Source organism: Bombus huntii, chromosome 2, assembly GCF_024542735.1.
Source record: "Bombus huntii isolate Logan2020A chromosome 2, iyBomHunt1.1, whole genome shotgun sequence".
Lineage (NCBI taxonomy): Eukaryota > Metazoa > Arthropoda > Insecta > Hymenoptera > Apidae > Bombus > Bombus huntii.
The window spans coordinates 11,796,693-11,816,753 of record NC_066239.1 but is presented as its reverse complement, the minus strand read 5'-3'; the positions used below and the strand labels follow the sequence as shown (position 1 = coordinate 11,816,753).

The following is a 20,061-nucleotide window of genomic DNA, read 5'->3' as shown; positions in this document are numbered from 1 at the left end:
ACCGTCGTTTCTTCTGTTCCCAAATCGATAAATTCCATCTTCCCTCTACCTAGTAACGAGCACGATTCGCAATAATATTACGGAGGGACGTCTCTTCTGATCTGGAATTTCGCTGGATTCCCTCTACCATTACGTAATAAAGTGAGCAGCAAGTTATTCGAAATCCTACCCGTCGTCGATTATAATTATTAGAATCATCGATGTTCCCGAGGAACAGAGAGTGCAGAAAGGGGCGAGCCGGCAACTTGGAAATTGCATGCTCCAGATGAACTTTGTGCGACGAGAAACTCGATCTAACATTGATTATTCGAAAGTTGCTAATTCGTAGTGGTTGAAATGCTTCGATTTATTCGGTGGAAGCAGCGAATACCGCGGAATGCTGGGAAACAGTAGAACGAAGTTGACATTGCAATTACATAGACGTCGATAGGGTTGCAAAATTAATTTAGCGACGAGCTAAAACGCGTCCTCTCTCTCTCTCTCTCTCTCTCTCTCTCGTTTTCTACCGCTCGCCGATGATTCTGTACGGTAAAGCACCGGGTAAACTCGTTTTCGCGAGAATGATTTAATTTTAATCCTAGATTGACCACTTTGATCGAACATAATTCGTGCACTCTCGTTTTTTCTCTATTGCCACTAGATCTTGTAGAATTAGAATACTATCTGAAAGTTTTATTATACATTTTATTCTCTAAATGTTCTATTCTTGTAGTGATATATTATCTTCGTTAACTCTTTTGACGTTTTTGGAAGAATACTTTCTAAGGTAACTTTTAAAAAGAATACTGGATTGTTATAATTTTTATAGCATCGCTGAGCTCTATTGAGGCTATATATCCCATTAAAAATATTTGTTTTCGAATTTTGAGTATATCGTAGTATTGTATTTTATGTTAATATCGTAGGTTATCGAATTCTTTAAAGATAATTAAACGTAACTTCCTCAGACAGTGCGAAGAAAAGAAACTAGAGAATCCAGGCTTTAGAAGTTAGAAACCGGAAAAAGTGTATAACACGGAAGACATTCTCACTTTGAATCATTTATTTAAGAACGATTCCGCATAGACTACTTGAAATTGTAAATAATTTGGCGCTAATTAAGAGAACAAAAATTATCATTTTTTTATGTTTAACTGACGGCATAAGCAATTAAAAATAACTAAAATTACAATTAATTATTATAAGATAAAATGAGTATTTCTTTGTCCGAAAATTACTTCGTTCAACCAGTCGTGTTCTCCAATTATATCCTCGAACGTAAGTTCAAACGAATTCATTCCGTGTTACAAAGAAAATCTTTCTGCCTTTAACTTTTTCCATTAGCCACCACCTTCGCATCTCTCTTCTCGTTTCATCCTTCTCTAGCTTTTCGCTCTATCCCTGTCTAAAAAGTTCCGTGGAGCGTGTCTTTTGACACGGAAGAAAGATAGTTTCTTGTCGCGAGAGAAAGCGACCGCCGCCCTGTTACAATCCGGAAAGAAATTAAGTCCGTAATGTTGTTTAGACGAAAAACTGGGACATGAAAAGCGAGCATCGCATTCGACTTCGTAGGATATAATCGTATCTGCTTCTCTTTCTGTCTCGTTCCCTCCACCACTAAACTGCTTATACAAGTTGCGTTCACGGTAGCGAATTTAATTTATTCTCCCCTTCCACCGATCACTGTTAAACGTGCAGCACGTGTCTGCGTCCCCGAACCCCTTCTATGCTTGAGCGAGCCACGAAAACACGTGTAACGCGTGCTCTGCGGCTACGAAACAATTGCGGAGAGTGTAGAGTCAATGAGACGTTCCTTTCCGATTAATCAAAGTTTCCTTGGACTTTTGAATTACTGTGAATATCAGAGATTAGAGTATCGAATTTTTGAAAACTTCTCGATATAACCACTGTACAGTGCGCCGCAAGCAAACATTTGCACATCGTTCTCTTAATTTTGGAGATCTATGTTTGAGCCGTTTAGAGGCCACGTTGATCAAACGTGTAAATGTAAAAGCAGAGAATGATGATGAGAGATGATGTTACGAAGACCATTTTTCATTATATGTATTTTCTATATTAACCTTGGAATTTGTTATTAGTTATATCATTTTGTTGAAATAAACGAACTCATGGGCGTAAGTTATTTGTTTTTGAAGAATCGAAGATTAAAACGTGTATTTATCTAATGCGATTGAGAAATTAATAGAAAGTTGAGCTAATGAGCTTAGCTTCTGAGAAAATCATTCTTGATTTATATCGGGTGGATTGGAAGTTCTAAAAAAATAGTATGGTATAATATACTCAATATATTAATGCAAACCAGCATTCCAACAGTCCTGGAAATACCAGTCATTGAACGCAAGGAATCCAATAACTTGCGTTGACCGAGTAAATTTTTCTATCTGAATACCGGATTATATACATATATCGAAGAATAAATTAACCATTGATATCTCAGGCGCCGCGCTATCCTCCAATTACATGTGTAGCCATCTTTTTTCTTCGGCCGAGGAAATCATGAAATCGTGAGCGCGGATCACGATTCCACGGCCGTGAATTTTACGGGAACGAGGCCATAAATAACCGAGGACACCGACGTGTATCTGGCTCCCGCTGGGCTGAATTTCGCCTCGGCTCCGATAATTAATCGATATCGTGGAATTACGAGCTCGATATTATACCGATACTGTTGGGCACGCATACAATGTACAGTGATCGAGGAACTGGTGGGTCGAGCCACGCGAAAGATCGGGATTAATGAAGATACTGCAGCGAAATCTGAAGATGCAATTACTGACAGAACAAATCGGGGATAATCTTGATTACGATCTACATCTGCTCTCGTACGTAACATCACGGATTGCTAATTAATCGAGGTCTCCACCTCTCTTTCGCTCTCTCTCTCTTTGCTGCCTCGATATCTGTTAGCCTTTTGCCTGTTCCTGGACCACTGGTCGCCAAGTATCGAGACGTTATCGTTTTAATACCGCAATAAACCAAGCGTATGTTCATTGATGGCATGTACCGCGGTGCAAGAACCGACCGTAAGCACTGGAATGTCGCAAAAACGATCGAAGACACGCGGAACAACGTGCTCGACGTGTTAACAACAGGAATGCAGTCCAATTTTTGCACTGACGCGCGAGAGCGCGCGCGCGGGTGCACGCTTGGCAAGTCGCCATCTACGTGCACGTCATTTCATATCGGTCCTTGTTGCTAGCTATCTAGCAAGACGGTAATAACGTCTCCTTCCTTATCTTTCCTGCCCTGTCTTCCTCTTCCTCCCTTCTTTCCTTTTCCCACCTTTCTTTTTTCTTTCCTATTTTTCGCGCATAGAACGACCTGTTCCTACTCAGCTCGCATCTTCTCATGGTGATATCGAAGAGGTGAAAATGTTTCGCGATACGGTGGCTATTTTCAGCTATTCCGTTTGCATGATTAGTTACGCGACGAGACGTTTCGATCGAGCATAACTTGATTTTTTCTTAATTATTGGCGATCGAGAAATGTTCTGGAATCGCTGTACGGGAGCAAATATTCCGTTACATTAGATTTGTTTTATTTTCTCCTTTTTTTTCCTTTTTCTTTTTCTTTTCAATAAAATGTTTTTTGGCGTTCCAGGTAACATCAAGACGAAGGTTATGTTGGATGTGGAGTCGAAGAGAGGATACTGGCTGACGGTGTACGCGCAGGATCACGGAGTGGTTCCTCTGAGTTCGAGTTTGCAGGTTTGTGCAATGCGGAAGATAAATTACATGTTTAATGTATTATACTGTCCCGAGAAATATCTTCGTGTTTCGAAATTTTTGATTGTTCACACTCAGACAGTGAAAATGGGAACAGGCAGAGAATACATTGCCACAACAATTAACGTAGATATATTTCCCAAATAATATTGGTTTGTTGAATAAGTCTTAACGAAAAAGAAAGAAGGAGAAATAATTAATCTTTGAAAAATATTTTCTGGGACACCATAATATCAAAAATTCGAGAGAAGTAGTAGAATTTACTTAAATATTTTGTATTTTGAGAATATTATAGCAAACGTACAGTAAAACTTTGGGTATTTATGAATTTTTCGATTTAATACAATTTCTTGTTAATTCCTCGGTAAAAAAATCTGTGTTTCGATCAATGATCAAGGAATTATTATAGAATTAATGCTTGTAACGTCGTTTACGTTGAACTATAAACACTGCCATTACATTTTTGTCATTGTATCGGAAAAATATCACGAACGACTATTTATTTCGTACTTTCTACGTGCATAAGCTCCTAGTAGCGAAACGATGGCTAGTCAAAGAACTAATTTTCTCTATCGACCGCTACAAATTTTTCGTATCACTTATCTCCCACCATAATATTGCAACATACATTGCGCTATTGGAAAAAGGCTTTCTGTTACCGACGTGACGCAAAGAGTTTAATTTACGACACTTTTATAATTGCGTATATAGATAGAAATTTCACTAGTGATTTAACATGACCAGCTAAAATCTCATCGTGGACACTGCAATGCACTATAATCAATACTGTGAATTTTTATTATATACGCCGCAACTGATATTGTAGAAAATAATCAAGATAAGGAAATGAGAATTCAGTAATAATACTGTCCAACGTTTTGAAATAAGATTATTAACGAATTGTTTAAAAATACGCTCTCTAATAATATGTATTCACTTTAAACTACGATTTTAGTCTTATACGTAGTATCTATAGAAGATTAATACAGGAAGTGATACATTAATTACTATAATTTAAACTTCAAATATTCCTGCTCTTTTCGCTTCATTTCACATTAAAATCAATTTCCTCGATTACATTCTTCGACGAATAAAATAGAAGTTCACGAATGTACATTTCATAACTTACACATTCAACGGTAATCGATAGAAAGAATAAATTATTCCAGGAATCTTTCAAACGATACCTTTTAGCAATTATTTATTCCAAACGAATTGCGTCAATAATTTTGTACCGATTAAAATTCAAAACTGATCATTTTCGAACAGAATTTATCTTAATCTCTGCTGTTTTGCACGCGTGATACAATATAATTCCCATTTCTCAAAGTTCTGCTATACTCGATGCTGAAAAATCCGCCCACAACTCTAGTTTACAAAAATATGGCAATTTTTTTTTCCATTTTTTCGCAAACGCACAGTAGCGAGAACTTATCTACCTCTCGTAAATAATTCACAGCCGATTTTCGTGCAGGTGTACGTGGAGGTGCTGGACAGGAACGACAACACCCCGTTGACTGAAGTTCCAGTCTATTATCCATCGGTTCTGGAGAACTCTCCGGCAGGTGTGAGCGTTCTTCAAATCCAGGCGTTCGATCGCGACGTCTCGCCCCAACAATTCACTTTTTCCATCACCAGCGGCAATCCGGAAGGTTATTTTCTCATCAACTCCACCACCGGTAAGTTCCACATGGTCAGTCAGAAAAGAGCCAATATCTTGTCACAGAATCGAAATAGATTGGCTACAACGGTCCTTGGCTGTAACGAGATCAATTTGCCCTTCTATGAATGAGGATTTTAATAACGACAATTCGAAAATAAATCAGAGCAAGAAAATAAGTTCGAGCTTTTTGAAATTTCAATCAAGAAATGTGGATTGAAGAAGATGGGAAGATATCAACATCAGAATTATTGGATTGCTCAAAATTCATGATATTTCCGAGTTATTTTATAGGTCTATAATACTGCATTTTCGAAGATCTGAATAATTTTTCGGAAAATATATTTTCTTACTGCGTTATGTGTCTTTTCATGATAACAACTTCTGTATTTTAATAGTCGATAGTTCTAGTACTAACGTAAAACACTTGCTCGGTTGATACATTCGTATTTGAATTTATCGAGAAAGAAATTTTAATAAATGTTTGACTTGGACGATGGCTCCGATTAAACGTAATGGGTGGTAGTTTCGCCCTCAATCTATTTAATAATGGCGTTCTGTCACATAGATTGACCCCTGTCAGTTCTCGCGATGAATTAAAGAGATAGGAGCTAGTTGAAGCGAATGCATATCGTAACGATGAATTGGCATAAAGACACAAGGCATGGTTTAAACTGCAGCGAACGATAATAAAATTGCACGTTACCTTCGTTTTATTTTTATCATTGAGCTCGAAAGTTTCAATTTGCTTTCACTTCTGAGTATCACAATAGTCTGGTTTTATAGCTCTTTGTGAACAATAAATTTTAATTATAGCCCGTAAGTTATTTATATTTGACGGCTGGCGCGAGATTCTCTCTCTCTCTCTCTCTTTCTCTCTCTCGTTACATCATGAAACGATATTTTGATGAACGTACAGTCTATTTCCCAACGCTTTCTGACTATTAATATTTTAATTCCACTTCACATAAAATTTTCGATCGAAAAAAGATCTCGATATTTGAAACATCTTTATCTCTTCATTCGTGTCTTTTTAACAGCTCTGTCTTTTCACTGTCAGGATACATATGTAATTTCGATTGCAAACCTGCCATTACGAGCTCTCCTAATTAAAGAGCTTAAATATCAAAGATGAAGAGTCAGGCAGGAAATTATCGACGCTGCAGGCGCGCGCCAATTTTAACGCTTCGAGCATGAAGCTCTCCATAATATTCCAATAAACAAGATTTATTCGCCGCGATTCGATATTTCCATATCGCTTAACGGTAAATTGACGATTAGAAGAAAGATTCGATTTAATGAAGATAGCAATAACCGGGGCCACTTGTACGAAGCCGACGCTCAAATTAAAAGTCCAATTTCACCCCTCTGGGTTCATTTGAAAGTCTGATTTAATCGGTCGCTGGCCCGCCAAGATTATTCACCGAGGGTCGAATCGAATTTGTATCGCAAATTGTCCCGCATTAAAATTGATTCTCACTCGTCTGGTGTACGCGTGCCTATTTACGCGCAGTATCATCGCCCTTTCATCTTCAGTTCCACTTTTTCACACCCCCTGATCAGTAATATAACCGCGTCCCGCTACTTTCTTCTCCTTTTCCTTTCAATAACGAGTTTCTGACTTTTCATCGTTTCGTAATTTCGCGGGCTAACACAACCGTTCCACCAGAAACGATGAATAATGAATGGCGCGGCTTGATCGGGCGAATTTGCATACGTTATCGCGTAAGTCGAAAACAATGACTCCAACGCTTCCGCTTCTGTGACGCGAGTCACTTTCCCGGAACATAGAAGACCAGAGAAAAGGGGAAACTGCTAATAAATAATGATTGACGGTTTATTAATGGAGCGAAATTATAGGGAGATAACGAGGTAGGATAATTCTGAACGCGCAGTGTGGATATTAAATCCATTTTAATACTTCGATAATGTAAAAAAATAACGAATATCTCGGAAAATAATTATTTCTTTATGTTTATGATTGTGTCTGCATTTCTGATATCGCATACGAAACATACGTACCATTAGTATTTTATAGTAAATAAATGTCGATAGTTGCATTGCTTATAATGATGTTTAAGACAGATATTTATAGCTTTTACAGTTTAGTTTGATAATAACCTTCGAACGAATAAATCTTGGAGATGAAAATCGAGAGATCGTTCCATTCGTTTTCTTCGTCATCCCAATTTTCTGCAAGAAATTCGCAATGGTTAATTACAAAACGGGCAAACGCGGAACGAAAGTCTCTGCAAATCGGAATTACACATCATTCATTCAATCGGTGTACGTTCACCTCGCAGCGGCATCGCCTTTCCTCCAGAAGTTTCGTAAGCGGTCATTTATTCCCAGTCATCTCGAAGATCGATGGGAGGCGGTGCGGAAAATTGCTTACACCGGTAGAAGACGGCTTGTAATTAAAAAGTCGACCGTCCGCTGATTCGTATTCATCAGTCTTCCCGAGCCACGGGAAACTTTCCACGGTTCTTGGATTGTCGGCCCAGAAATTACGAAAAGACACCTCTACCTTTTTCCTTCTCTTTCTTTTTTTGCGTTCGATAAGGGGAGAAAAATGTACGCGTCGAGGACGAACTGGGTGACCGAAGGAAACTGTAGAACGAAACGAAAAACGGGCTAGAAGAGTCGCCATTCGATGCTCGTACGAGTGGAACGCCGGTCAATAAAAAATGAGTCGTATCTCGTCGAGTGTCGTTGGGTTATCGAACAATGATTCCGCGTTGGTCCGCGAGAAATGGTTCTTCATCTTCGATTTCTGTAGTGCATTCACACTATGATAAGAAGCCTACGGATTTTTCTGTCATTTCGTGTCTCTATGAACTAGAGAAATCGAACCTGTAGGTAGAGATTTGTTCCATTTGTTTTTTTAATAATAAAAATCGAGAGGATAAAAATTTGTCTAAAAAGAATTTCTCTGTTGAGACCAGTACGAATTGCGATTTATGGTAACTTATTGATAACGTCAGCAACGATTCAGAAAATCATGTGATATATAAAAGTGTCATATAATTAACGAGAAAACAGAGTTTCGTGTGAATCATTGAGAAATACAGACAGTACCATAGTCCAGTTGTCCAGAAAATATTTTGAGAATTATTATTATTATACGTATGAGATATAGCCTTTTTTAAATTTAATAAGCAAAATTCTACCTGCAATCCACGAATCGTACATAGCAAATAATTTAAAAACTTTGAACATTCTATACATTTTCGTACCTAGATGTCCCATAAATTACATAAACATTCGCAATCTCTAGCGTTGCTACCGATCGTTTCGTATATTCATATTTTCTAGTTTATTTCTTTCCTTTCGATAGAATTTGATATAGGTATCGTTGCCACGTTGAAAAGTCACTGATCCCACTTTTGTTTCATGGAATGAACGATGTTTCGATTGGCCGAATGGCTTGAAAATAAATCGTACTCCATGATTCACAAAGTATCTCGCACGTTCGCTGTATCGCGCGTTTCGATGCACGTACCGACGATTCCAAGAGGTTGTTCGCTGGCCCGGATTGAAGTAGATGAAGAGAGTCGGCTTTTTGCTAGGTGAATACCTCGATGCGTGAAGTGGATCTCGGATTGGGGTGAGGTTATGATCCTTATTTATGTGAAATCATGATGAGATTGAAACGATGAAGATGTTGAGAACCGTGTGCCTGCTGGAGATCGAATTTAAAAGTAAATCTTTTGAATTTATACTTTCGCTTCTTTACTCTTTATATTCACCAGACTAGTCACAGCTGACCTACATTTTTTAATGAAATTTGTGAGAGATTAGAAATTCGACTTTTTGATCCTTTAACCTGGGAATATATAGAATCCTGGTTTTTTTATTTCTTCGTCGTGTCAAATATTAAATAATATTTTATACTAACTTCATAATTCACTATTTTTTTTTGTATTTTTTTAATGATTAGTATTCTCACCATTTAATATTTTTTTTAAAGAGTGGTTATATAATCAGTCGATCCACCTATAATATTCAAAAGCTGAAATAATTAAAATGCTTGATTCAAAATTCCATGCATAGCGAACTGGTATTAAATAATATAAAGAAACTAAAGATTTCCAGTAATTACAAAAATAATTTATTCCGATAAAATATATTTTTATAATTTTTTCTTAGCTCGCCAGAAAACATAGTACAATGTAATCACAGCCACAATACATTAATATTTTCAAATGATTTTTCTCGTATCAAAATTTCCTCTATAACAAAAAGGGTTTTAAAGAATCTGTGCCATTTACACTGGTTTTCTGCTGATTCTCGCAATTACTGTCACGAGCCAAAAGATTAGTGTAATACGACCTCGGCATATTCCTTTCATCAACAATGCACGAAACCATTTGCACAGCGTGTGTATACGCGACTTAACCTAATACAGTGATTAAGTGAAACGCGAACGCATTCGGTTGCTTCTTTTTCTCTAAGCTGTTTATCCGGTGGATCGTCTGTGACAAAGCGTAATAATCTCGGATAAATATGTAGGAGACTACAGGGTTGCGTAAAACGTTGCGTGGTTTAACGCGGTCGTCGAGTCCGTTAAGCCGATTTCGCGATCTCCAGCGGGAATTCGATGCGTCGAGCACGCTAGATCAAATGGTAGCTGGAAGTTAAGCGCTTTTAGGCTTCCGCGGTTCAACCAGGATATATCCGCAGGATCGTCGGAAATGAATTTCGATCTCACAGAACTGACGGTTCTACGGCTGCTGAGCGACAAATTGATGGAGCTCCGTGATGCTTGAATCTTGATGGAATAAGGAATAGGAAGATATAGGAAGTTCTTGAAATTGCTTCGAAATTTTGGCGTTCTTTAAAGTTATGTTTTATTATCCGTCAATTGTGCGAATAATCTTTCCACACGTTCTATCAATTTATTTCAACGAACACGTTGACTGTCAAGATCGTTGATAGCCCGTGCGATTAAATTTTTTAAATTAATCAAGATAAGATAAATTTTATGAAGTAAAAATTTTTTAATGATGTGGATGATTTAGACAACATTGTCAGAAAAGAAGTTTGTCAATATAACGTAATATTTTGCAAAAATTAAATATTATATCGTAGCATGTTTCAATCTATTACAGTTACCAGGGAAAAATATATAAAATCCGGCTGGCGGTCAACGCGTTAATCTATAAATTTAACATCAATATACAAAAAATAATTAAAAATGAGCGATCAAAATTGTAATCAAAACTACGCAGTATCTTGTACGATGCGAGAGTAGAACATATCTAACATTAGAGTAGTCGAGAAGTGTGCGTCAAAAATACTTATCAGAATATCCGACGGATCATGAACGTTTACGTGGATTCTGCTTAGTCGGCGAATACGCAGATTTAGAAACAAGCCGGGGAGATTCGAAATAAGCCTACGGATCGCCATGGTAACTACGATGATCGTGCGTGAAGAACAGATAGGTCGTTTAGCCGGGAATTTCACCCTGGCCATTTTGCAAGGTATAAACGTATGCTTATACGCGTACTTTCTCTTCGTCTCGCGAACGCGAAATTGATCGCTGCGATTAGGAACTACGCACGCGTGCGTACTGTAATCGCTCGGCGATTTGTGAACCGATGCAATCGCCGGCCTTTGTGGGAATCGAAAGACGCAAGATGGTAGCGATGCCTGATTCTATGAATTATCGTTGAGGGAATGGAGAGTTGGCCGGAGGTAATCGTAAATGTTTCTGATAGGAAGAGAGATGAACGCGAGGTACCAAGATGAATTATTTGCTCGTTAATAAGCATTTAATGTATTGATTGATGCTGATGGTGGTGATGATAAAACAACTAGAATTTATGTCTATTTCATTCAGTGTTACTATCGAACCAAGAATTGCTTCGAGTTTGGAAATTGGAAACATGAACTCTGGATTTTCGCCTGATTATAAATGGATATTTTGCTATAGGAATTTTTGTAAATTTGAAAATAGGCGAATGTTAATGATATGAGAACAGAATATTTGTCAGAGTATCAATTAAAATGGAATTCTTCCTCTGATAATAATATTTATGCATTTTTATGAGATGCTAGATCTGTAAATTTATTAATACTCTGTTTTCAAACTTTGCTACTATCTCATGTACTCGATTACAAATGGAAATTCTTTTGCACAAAGATAAGCTTGCTATTAACGACGCGTAACATTCTCAAATTTCTAACAAAGTAAAACTGCTTCTTCGCTACATCTCTGACATTCGCATATAAAAACGAAAGAAAGAACTGTCGGCCGATAGGATCCAGTAAAAAGAAAAGACACTGCACAATGAACTGCAGCACGATTCCGGCCATAAAACATCCCAACAATCAACTCGGAAAGAAGGTCAGAAATCGCATGTACATTGTACAGCATAACTCCCTCAGGTTCGTTATCGCAATTACGCGCACGTAACGAAACACTTCTCCATTTCCTTTCTTCAACCGTTCCCGATTCGAACGAAAAGCAGAACGAACGAGTTCGCGGAAACCAAAAGAACAAATCGCGAAGCCTAACGCAATTCGTAATTACGTGACGTAAAAATAAATCGTTGGATCAAAAGTGGACAAATGGATAACTTCAGTTTAGGCGATCACAAATTGTTCGAAGGTTTCCACTTGATTGAAATTTGGTTTACACGAGAAAACTTTCAACTGAGTTTCAATGATTCGAGATCGATCAATCGGCTCGGTCAATCGAGCAAAAGTTGCCTAACGTAAACGCTGCTTAAAGAGCCGACTACTACGGACGAGATTGCATAAGTTACAGCGCGACAGTCACCGGGAAGCGATCTAATTTCGCGCGGTTGTTACGTTTACGGTTCACCAGCTGTATTGTTTTTATTTAAAGAAACACAGGAAATAATAACGGATAATCACGGCGTTTTGGGAATGTTATTGCGAGGATTAGATCAGATACCACGGCTCTCTCGGCTGTGTAATACGCTGCAGCCCGGGGAAAGCTGTGTGTACACATGCGCCAGTGAAACAGGTTAGTCGTATCCGGTGAACATCGCGTTTTATCACGAAAAGGTTTTTTTATGTCTGCTGCAATCGAGTATTCGAACAGGCGAACGGCGATAGGGATATTATTTTGGTTATTCGTGCAATTGAAAAGATATTTGAATCGAAATTTTATATTTATGCAAAATAATGGATCATTAGTACATTTTTAATACTTTCATTGTATTAATATATTTTCAATTCGTTTTGAAATATATTCACATTTCAATGTTCAGCTTTTAACTATGTACTCCTCGTTTTATCCTTCGTTGAATCTGACTAAATTTTACTATACTTTTATTTGAAATCGTGATACTTTAATATCTATTATACAAAGTTACGTAACAATATGATGACCTGTGACGCGACGCTATCGTCACACGAGTATTAACTATTAGTTTCCAATATACATATTTATTTATCTGTTTATACGTTTCTCTGGTCATTTATTGTTTCTATTTTTATGCTTTTGAAATATTTGAAGTTTCTGAAATTTCCTGCAAACATGACGAAAGCTATATTTTATTCGCGTATCCTTAACTTGATGAATATAAAACTCGGTAAATCTACTTTTTCTTCTACCAAACTCTCGTCACACATTTCGAGCGCGAAATTCAGTCGCAACCAGCGTGTTCAGCCCGGCTCATTCAACCCTGCGATTTCGCTCTTTTATTTTTATCCCGTTCGCTCGTTCCTTCGTTTAACACCTGTTCACGTGGAAACTCAATACGAAAGTCCTATGTCGTCGATTGAGAGCTTCTAGAATCGCGTTCGCGAGTTTATCCGAGTTTATTCGACGATCGGAACCGATGGAATAAGGTCGATAGCCCGACATGACCGAAAAACACCAGCCGATCCGGCACGAATTTTAAGATCCCGCGACGCATTTGCAATTCAAAGCGATACGTACACGTCGATAGGTAGCAATTGTTTCGATTCTTCATACGCGATCAATGGCGGCTTCTGATTGTACCGGCGCTCGTTAAATTTCCAAGCGTCCTGATTTCGTGCCTTCAACTCGCCGGAGTTTCACCTTTACCGATCTGTGGAGCAAGATGCGTAATTTGCATACCTAAATAACACGTGACCGCGATAAATCTGCCGATTCTCGAGTTCTGCCTTGATTTCGATCACGTGCTAATTCTATGAAAATGAATTATGCTTGATGAACCACTTTTCATCGGGACGCTACAATAATATTACAACTTGTTACTTGCGCTGCATTTCGTTTTGGTATCGGATTAGTTTGTTGTAGAATGTATGTTATTGAATATTGTACGATATTTTAAAGTTTAAGCTCGATTACGACCAGTGTTCGCGAAACTAACAAATAATATGCGACCATTTAACCCGTTAAAAAAGACTTCGATCATCACGCAATTGGAAATTAATAAAAACACATCCGTTTCATTTCGATTCGTTTCACTTAGGCTTAGTCGTAACAAACGTAAATATAGTGTATAATTCATTTTTAACATAAATCAAACTTGATCAATAACGCAGTATATACAATTCTAATTTCTAAGGTGTCACTAACATTTCTCTGCCCCCCCAAAAACCCTTCTCAAACTTCGATTCACAATTTTTCCTCGTTCAAATACGCAGCCCATATACGCAACACTGCTCGTTCAGTCGCGATATTTTCACGCGACGGGGATGTTCCTCGAATGCACGTGAAAAGAACCTCTGCGACACTCTGCACCGGAAATCACGCTCGACGACGCGACGTGAACTGTGCAGGGGAAAAAATTTCTCCGGGGAAGCTGGCTGGTCCCACGGTTTTCCACGGAACATTTTTTAGCAGTCGTCATAGAGTAAGCTGCCGGCGGGCTTCGAGATCTCGGGGATGAACGTCGTCGGTTGTGCTCCGGGGAGACGAAAAATAAATCTGTTCTGATCTGATGATAGCGGCACATCTTGGTATATCGGCGGAACCAGATAGTACTGTCGATAATATCGCGAATAGTTTTGATTTCCGATAACGAATTTCTCGCGGAGAAAGCTGTCTACGTGTGACGAGCCGCGCGTTCATTCGGGTGAGTCAGTCGAGACGACGATGTCTCGATGTGATGAGACCGAGGGACCAAAACGAAAAGCAATTATTTAAATGCGTTCTACGTCGTGAACTTTTCTATTCGTCGTCGAGTTTTTACCGGTATCAGGCTTTCCCTTTCTTTTTCAGTTCGTCTTGTTCACTTTATTTTTCGACGATCTCTCGTTCCTCGTGACCATTCTTTTCTTATGTGGATCGAGCCTAGAGGGTGATGCGAATGAATCATGGGAATAGAAATAATGTAGCTTGTTTTGTAAGAGTTTTTGGATCGTTTTTGAATCGGAAGAGCGCCATTAAACGTATTAAATTACGTACATTATATTAAAATGTTATTTAAATTGGTATGCATATAATGGAGTTTAATGTAAATCTTTCGTTTTCCGTTTTAGCTTTTGTTACATATTTCTTCAATAAAAAAGGACTTACAAGAGGAATATAGGAATTAAACGATCTCAGTAAAATCCAATAATTAATAAATATAAAAGAATCGTAGAGAGTATCTGTTATTATTAATTATTTAAATACCTAGAAAGAATAGAGCATTTTCAGAACTATTTTAATTTTCATGTTACGTAACTATAGAAAAATCAAAAAAACATCAATCCATTCTTTCACTCTGTTATTCGAAAGTTTCTCTAAATTCCATATAAAAACCAACTCCATATCGGTGACCACACGAAAATCATCTCCAGCTGGATACTGCAATGCGAACCGAAAAAGGACTCGACTCTATCGTGGTTCCATTTTGTCGTTTACATATCTTAGCTTTGACACGCGTGTATCACCCTCGTAAATTTTCCAACAGCCTTTCAGACTCACCCTGTACATTCGTCGCGTCATCTCACCCTTCTAACCTTCCCCTTTTCCTCGTTTCACCAGTGATTCCAACGAGAAAAGCGCACGTTGGCAGAACGTCGACCTTTATTACCACGTCGAATCTTTTGGCCAGAAAAGTATACGTCGTACCAGCATCGTATTCGAGCAACGATATTGCATTTGACGACCGTACTGTAGTTTCTTGTCAATTTTTTATGTCGACCCGTGATTGTGATCTGAGGCTCGATTCGATCAAATGACGCGTATCGTCATTTTGTGTTGATGGCCCTGTATGATCCGACAGCTTTGTATTTCTAAATATATAATACACACAAGCACGAGCTTTTGTTATTAGTAAACTGCGCATTTTTTATGTAATTTACAGAAAATTTGGGAGTGCAAGCAGCTGTTGAATATTAGTTGAAATGCGTCATAAATGACATGTTTGATTTCGTTATAAAAGATAGATTATATGATCCTGATGTTGTTCAACAGTAACCAAACTGAATTATACAGTTGAAGAATATCGAAACGGTCGAACTTTGTTAGCATCTATTCGAATTTTAATGTATACAAATCTTCATTTACCTACTGAAAATTTCATTTGCAATTGTAATTGATTCTTTACCATGCCAAAAGCTAATTGGGTATTCATGCTCGTTTCGTCAATTATGTTCAATGTTGTAATTAATTTCTTTCTTTTACAGCCTCGCTACGTAATTTAAATTTATATGTGGATATTATTGGACGAATGTATCTGTAAATTGTTTTTTATCTCTGAAAGTAGTAGACAAAAGATACGTCAACAGAAGAAGGGAATATTTGAAAATAAATTGCGATTGAATTACAGAAATTTAACCAACAATTCATTTTTACGCAATATTTGATAATATTATTGATAAATCAGACCTCAAGGAGCTAGATAAAGCTTTCTAATTAGCGCATGAATTTGGTCGATAATTAGCTTCGTGAACACAGCCGCGTTCAATATATTTCGCATCCACGAAATTCAAGCGTTCCCCACTTGAAGTGTAATGGAATGCACAGAATCAGAGGTTTGGTAAATTTCGCGCACGCGTGCCAAACATCTCGCTTCTTCGCAAAATAGAAACATGCGGTTTCTTAACCTGATTAGTATTTCCGGTTGAAATATAAAATCTGTGTCGTTTGCTACCATTGCCGGAAGCCGGAGAAACCGTGCAGAATGTGCAGAAAAAAAGGAATGCGACCGCGGGACAATGTACTCTGGAAATATTTTCAGGGGCTTCGTTTTTGTTCTGCAATGTTGCTTTTAGAAACGTTCTCAGAGTCCGGAAACTGTCTGCATCCGGTTAAATCTTCTGTCATCCTGTCAAAAAGTTGCTCTGGTAGATGCTACATACTGAAACATAGTTAAAATTATTACGTTGTAGGTGTAGCTTAACGAAATGGAAGATTCTTTCTAACTTTCAAAAGAAGTCGTTACAAAATTCATTGCAAGAGTCAATAATACTAAATAGTACAGTTCAAATTAATTTTTATTTCGACTTATTCGAACAAGAGAACATTCGTTCTACACTTTCTTCGTCAAAAATATATTTTTAATTTTACTCATCGACGGGCAAATTTTAATTTAACCCATTTAAACGGTAATATCAACGCTTCAGTCTCATTTCGATCATCCATTCTTCTTATAAATAATTAATCTTCTCTCCCATCTGTGCAGCATCAAATCAATCGTAAGAAACGTTTCCCCTTTTCAGTCTTTCTCCGGATCGAATTTCTTTCGTTTCTGGCGACGAACATCGGCGGAAAAACGAGAAGGGACGCGTCGCGGAGAACAATTTGCCGCGAAATTGTTACGGTCTCCGCGACGAATAGAAGGCCGAAACCCAATTACCACGTCGACGTTTCTCGATCGGCGACGTTCGAAGCTCGGCTACAGACAATGCCAGACCCGAAACTCTCATTTTTTTTCCCCTTCCCTCAATTATTTTTCGACGACACTCGTCGAAAGCAGACGGATGCGCGAAACGCCCGGTGTCCGCGAGGCATTCGAGCCTTTTCGATTCCACGCTGTGACGGAAAACCGTTCGTTCTTCGCTGCGAATTGAACGAACGGAACGGCATATCCATCGTCGGTCATCGTTAGTCCTCGAATTTTCGCCAAGTGAAACCACAAACGAATCCCTGAATATCGTGCATTGAATCGTGGGTGTGAAATAAAATATACTGTATGTGCGTAAATATACAGTGACACTCGAGAGTATTTAAACAGACATGGAATCTCTTTATGAAAATATTGTAATATTATGTGTGCTACAAGAAACATTTTGAAATTTCACTAGCACTATAATGAGATGTGGCTATCATAATTACGTTCGCAAAGTTTGAAAAAGCCAATAAAGTATTTATGCAGTCATATATACATTATGGGAAGCTATAATATTTAACGAGGCCATCTTTAGCACTAATTATATATTTAAGACCTCTATCCGTGTCATATCAGCTTTTTACTAAATGTATATATACTTGCAATATATACTTTGTTACCAATAAATTTCAGAAGTTTCAGAAAATCTTGTACAACACACATAATATATTCATACAAATTTTCTACGATAAATGCACGAATACATTCGGCAGCTACAGTATGTATATCTATGCGTAATTGCATAGAAAATGAAAAAGAGACGAGAGAAAAGAGGTGAAGGGAGAAAATGTGAACAACGAGGGAAAGAATAGAGAGACGAGTTCGACGGGATTCCGGTGAAATCTGAACGCTATAATTTCGTGGAAACCGTGGGCATCGAGCTAATCTTTGTCCCGCTAATTGAGGCCTTTTCATTTCACCGTAAATTGCCACGGAGAATTGTCCTCCGGTTTGCTCGGTGGCGTCGGTTTACCGGTCGGTACTCGACGATAAAACGTCAGCCCAGAAACCTTAATTGAAACACCGTTTAATCGGGATTTATTAAGGTTGCTGATCTAATTCTCTATTTAATTATGTTTCAGGTTTGATCACGACCAGCGGCCGGAAACTCGATCGAGAAAACCAAGCGGAACATGTTCTCGAGGTGAGTTTGCATACGAATTATTATTCGTAAACGGAGAAAAAGAAAATGTATACATTGAAATTTGATTCGGGACCATGAATCAGCCGTTATTTGTGAGAGTCCTGGATTTTTTGGGTGACGCGTCGTTGTCTTGCGATTAATCGAACGGGTCATGTTACATTGAATACGGAATGATACATAAATTGCAGGTTGATGGCATTCCACGTATTTAACCTGTATGCAAACTTGTTATTTGAAATTAATTTTTGTCAGGATTTGTTTTTTGGAAATAAATTCGAACGTATATTTAATCGTATGCACGTAATATGCAAACGATATCAAAATGCAAATTTACATCTTTATTGCATTCCGCTAAATTTTCTCCGTGACATGTACGTATTTTCAATTAAACATACTCTTCATAAATTTTTTCTGGTTCTTTATATGGAACATCTAGAAAATTCAATCGTGTATAATTCCTTGAAACTCAATCTTATTTAATTCCTATATGAAAATCTAAATTATACTGCGCTAAACACATAAACTAGATTTAATTGGATCCAATAGCTACAAAATTCGTTAATTCCCAATCGTATAATAGAAATTCATCTTCACGTGGTAAGCAACCCTTATTTAATTTCTATGTCTCGAATTCTAAGCCGTGCCTCACAAAATTCATAAATTACGCTTTCAAAATTACAATCAGGTCCTTTTCACGGTGCATTCGTATGCAACACAAGTTCTGTATCCCCTTAATCGTTTATTTTCTGACGCGATTACCAGCAGATCCCGGAAAGTTTTGACGCGATACCGTACCCGGCTTAATACTAGTTGTCCGACTCCCAAGTAGCTTCAGCAAAATAATCACCTTACGCTAAGTATAATCATGCGTCGATGTGTACGTGGTCGCGTAGTTGGCTCTTTGCACACGAACCGTGGTCGGGTTAAGCTGGATTCACGCAAGTCAGGCCATGACGAGGCGACGCCGAATTTCTCAGATCGCGATGAAACGCCATAATGCAGATTCTAAATCCTTTTTGCTCGGGCTTAGAGGTTCTTTGTTAATTGCTCCAACCAAACTACTTTTTTCATTACTTTCTAATAATTCCTGGTTGTTAATCGAAATGGCGGAAGGGGAAGCTAATAGGACTGAAATATAGCTTAATGTGAGGAAGTGGATTAACGAATGTACAAATTTAATTTACCATAGTGAATCTGCGAATATTTGGAAAGTATAATTGAAATGATTATATGCTATGTGTAGAATGTTGATATTTCAATTACGACTAGAAAATACTATTTAAGGGGGAAAATGTTTAATTAAGTATCGTACATGGCTTCTTGTAACGTGCTCCGAGTACATTATTAGGAGACTATTCGCATATTTTCATAATTTAGTAATTTACTGCAAGACGTAGTGACTAATTGCTTTTAATCCCTTTCATCATTTGGCAACGTAAAACGTAATATATGCTTGAGTGTATGTTGCGAGGCTGGAAAATGTATTCTGTAACACCCAGTATAACTACAAACATTGCTACATATTTTCGTATGCTAATTGTTATGCAAAATTCTGGGATACCTGAGATAGAAAATTCTCAAACTTTCTTTGGTACGCTCACAATGAAAATAAAGAAAAATGTCTACAAAGCGAAAGTTCTGTATAAAACGGTATAAGAAGTTTGGTTTCCTCCATTCTATTAAGCAATGTCACTTTCCATAATGTAACAGTTAAGCATGGAAAACTCATCGAATCCTTATCCA

At 37.8% G+C, this 20,061-nt stretch overlaps 1 protein-coding gene across 7 annotated transcripts in view; it reads left to right on the top strand.

Moving 5' to 3' along the window:
- LOC126876673 (fat-like cadherin-related tumor suppressor homolog) overlaps nucleotides 1-20,061 on the top strand; it is a 497,189-nt gene that overhangs the window by 426,404 nt on the left and 50,724 nt on the right. For all 7 annotated transcript variants that reach the window (XM_050639586.1, XM_050639582.1, XM_050639581.1 and 4 more), the window contains exons 4-6: nucleotides 3,601-3,707; nucleotides 5,200-5,404; nucleotides 18,257-18,318. In XM_050639586.1, coding sequence (XP_050495543.1) covers nucleotides 3,601-3,707; nucleotides 5,200-5,404; nucleotides 18,257-18,318 — 374 coding nt within the window. The remainder of the gene's footprint in view (nucleotides 1-3,600; nucleotides 3,708-5,199; nucleotides 5,405-18,256; nucleotides 18,319-20,061) is intronic.